General features: G+C 35.6%; 1 protein-coding gene across 1 annotated transcript in view; it reads right to left on the minus strand.

The window, feature by feature from the left end:
• Positions 1–2,551, minus strand: part of LOC111384651 — a 7,850-nt gene extending 5,299 nt beyond the window's left edge. The window contains exons 1-6 of the mRNA XM_023008963.1: positions 1,666–2,551; positions 1,350–1,400; positions 1,025–1,155; positions 773–889; positions 549–668; positions 111–234 (exon numbers count right to left, since the gene is read on the minus strand). Of these exons, the coding sequence (XP_022864731.1) occupies positions 111–234; positions 549–668; positions 773–889; positions 1,025–1,155; positions 1,350–1,400; positions 1,666–1,878 (756 nt within the window). The 5' untranslated portion in view covers positions 1,879–2,551. The remainder of the gene's footprint in view (positions 1–110; positions 235–548; positions 669–772; positions 890–1,024; positions 1,156–1,349; positions 1,401–1,665) is intronic.

The raw sequence follows: 2,551 nt of genomic DNA on the forward strand, positions 1-2,551 counted from the left end.
CTAAATTGCTTAACATTAAAAAGTTTCCTTACTGACTTTAATTGGGGAATTAGTTCTACATTAAAATCATGAATGCTCAATAACACTAATAAACAATTAAAACTCAAGACCTTATTTATATCAATATGTTCAATAAAAACAAAGTTGACTACAAGCGTAATACCTTTTTCTGGTGAATCAGCAGTCGCAGAAGCTGAGGGAGCATTAGGCATTGGAGCAACTTCGAAGACTTTTCTGTAGACATGTTATAGGTTTGATTATACAAACACCACAGACCCACTACAGGATTATTTGAGTACAAGATCTTGTTCAAATTATATCAAACTTTAGGACTCTATTGATAAACACAAAATTTGTGGGTTGCTATATTCACTGGACTGCTAAAGGAGAAGATTATTATCGTTGAAGGGTTGAAGAAATGGAAACTGTCCTTGAGAAAAAAAGCCTAATCCTTGTTAGGTAGCAGGCTTGATGGAATATCTTAATTGCTAAAACCCATCAATGCAAAAACCTTATGGATAAAATCATCATGGAATAAAAGCAAGTACCTGGTTGGAAGAGTTCCCTTGACAGAGATGTATTTTTTCCAATACTGTGAAGTTGACTTGTGAGTAGCCTTCTTGGTACCTCCTTTATAAGCCCTAACCATGAATTCCTCACTTCTTTCTCTGCAAATACATTTCTTTAGTCAAAATGTGTGCCCAGAATTGCTATATTTTAGACAAACACAGAGAGCATTTTTAAGGAAAAAGACAAATCATTAAGGACTTACATTTGCTCAAAGTTTGATAACCACTTAAGATAGGCTGCACCAAGATATACATTCACAAAAGGCTTGTATAGAAGTTTTGAATCCCCGTCCAATCCATAGATCTGGTAAGACAAATCTCTGCAGAAAGGTCCATTAACTCGTTTTTATCAAGCTACAAATGAACAAATGGAATCCTCAAAAGAGGTATATTGTCTCAACAAAAATCAAAGATTAAAAAAAAATATACATATATATATATATATGTATGTATACCTGACCAGCCACTCCGCAGTTTTTACTGAGATTTGCATGATTCCCATCATGCAATCTTTAGATTTCTTGTTATACTGTGTGGCCAGAGTCTGTCTACCACTTTCAAGTTCAGCAATAGCACAAAGCATGTCCTATAGAATACGAGAATCATATGTCACTTAGAAACATCAATAATAATAGTACCAATTCAACCTTAAACCATAAGTCACGTTAAAATTCTATCACCCACACAAACCATGCCGTTTAAATTCTTTTTTTTTAAATGATTTGTGACATTTGCTGTGATCCAAGCAGTGCTATTTAATCTACAAGTAGAATAACATACCGAATCAATCTGTGAGACGAAATGCCTTCGGACAATAATTCCTGCCACAGCCTGAAAAAAGAAAGAATCTTGATCTTAAACCATATTTAATTGCAGAGAAAAATGTATACTTGTGGAGGCTGCCTAGCATTGACGAGAAATTGACAGTTGCTGGAGTATCATAATTCCTAGAAGCCGATATAGAGCAATTCACTGTAATACCACTCTTCAAGTAATTGACATTGCTGGATTTTCATTTTTTCAATTCTAATGTCCAACAAGAACTTAAATTAGGTGCTGTGCTGGTAAAATAACTGTAGAAATTTATTCACTTCACCTTCATCTCAGTTTGCGTCAAGTAAGGCTGACCATCAGGATCACGTGAGAGGTGAACCTTTGATCCCATAGTCTCTCCAACATTAAGCCATTCTGCTCTCACGTCAGGATCCTTCCACATTGCCTCCAAGTCTTGAGGATCCACACAATCATTCCAGTATTTGAAACTAATGGTCGCCATCCCTGTGAATGCACTAAATGCTCCCCATGTCATCCAAAAGCGGGGTAGCCAGTACTAATGCAGACTATTAGTTACCAGGAAATATGTAAATTGATGCGAGCATGAAAAATACAAAAATCAGTATTTATTCGCACAACTTACTTACACGGTCAGAGGAAATTATGGTTCCTAATTCTAACTGAGAACCAAGGTTTCGTTCAGTAATTCATGTACTGATGACTGAAGTTCTTAATTGCAGTGGTAAAGAAGTTGAAAAATTACAAAATATAACTGTAGACAAAAACATAAATTCCAAAAGCTGAGCTTTGATCAGGAGGAGCTACATGACCGATCCGGAGGAAAAACTTAACACAATTCAGGAACATAATGGAGACTTGGGCGAATGAAGCTTAAAATTAACTGACATGTAATTTATGGTTTAGCAATGACCCCATTGGGAGGGACGGAAAGCATTTATGAAGCAATTTGAAGACCACGTCCCAAAACTTTAACATAGTATCTAAACAATAGATAGTCGACTACAAATGCTCAACCCCAAAAGATATGTAACTTTTAAAATGACAAAATTACAGATCATCTACAAGTAGCAAGGTTATGTAATTGGAACAGGAGCACTTTTCTTATGATTCTGGCAAACTATTAAAAAAATGCTCCAGGACCATTACAACACACCACAATTAAACATGTTTGGGAAGTGTTTATAAGC

This window comes from Olea europaea, unplaced genomic scaffold (genome assembly GCF_002742605.1).
Source record: "Olea europaea var. sylvestris unplaced genomic scaffold, O_europaea_v1 scaffold2964, whole genome shotgun sequence".
NCBI lineage: Eukaryota > Viridiplantae > Streptophyta > Magnoliopsida > Lamiales > Oleaceae > Olea > Olea europaea.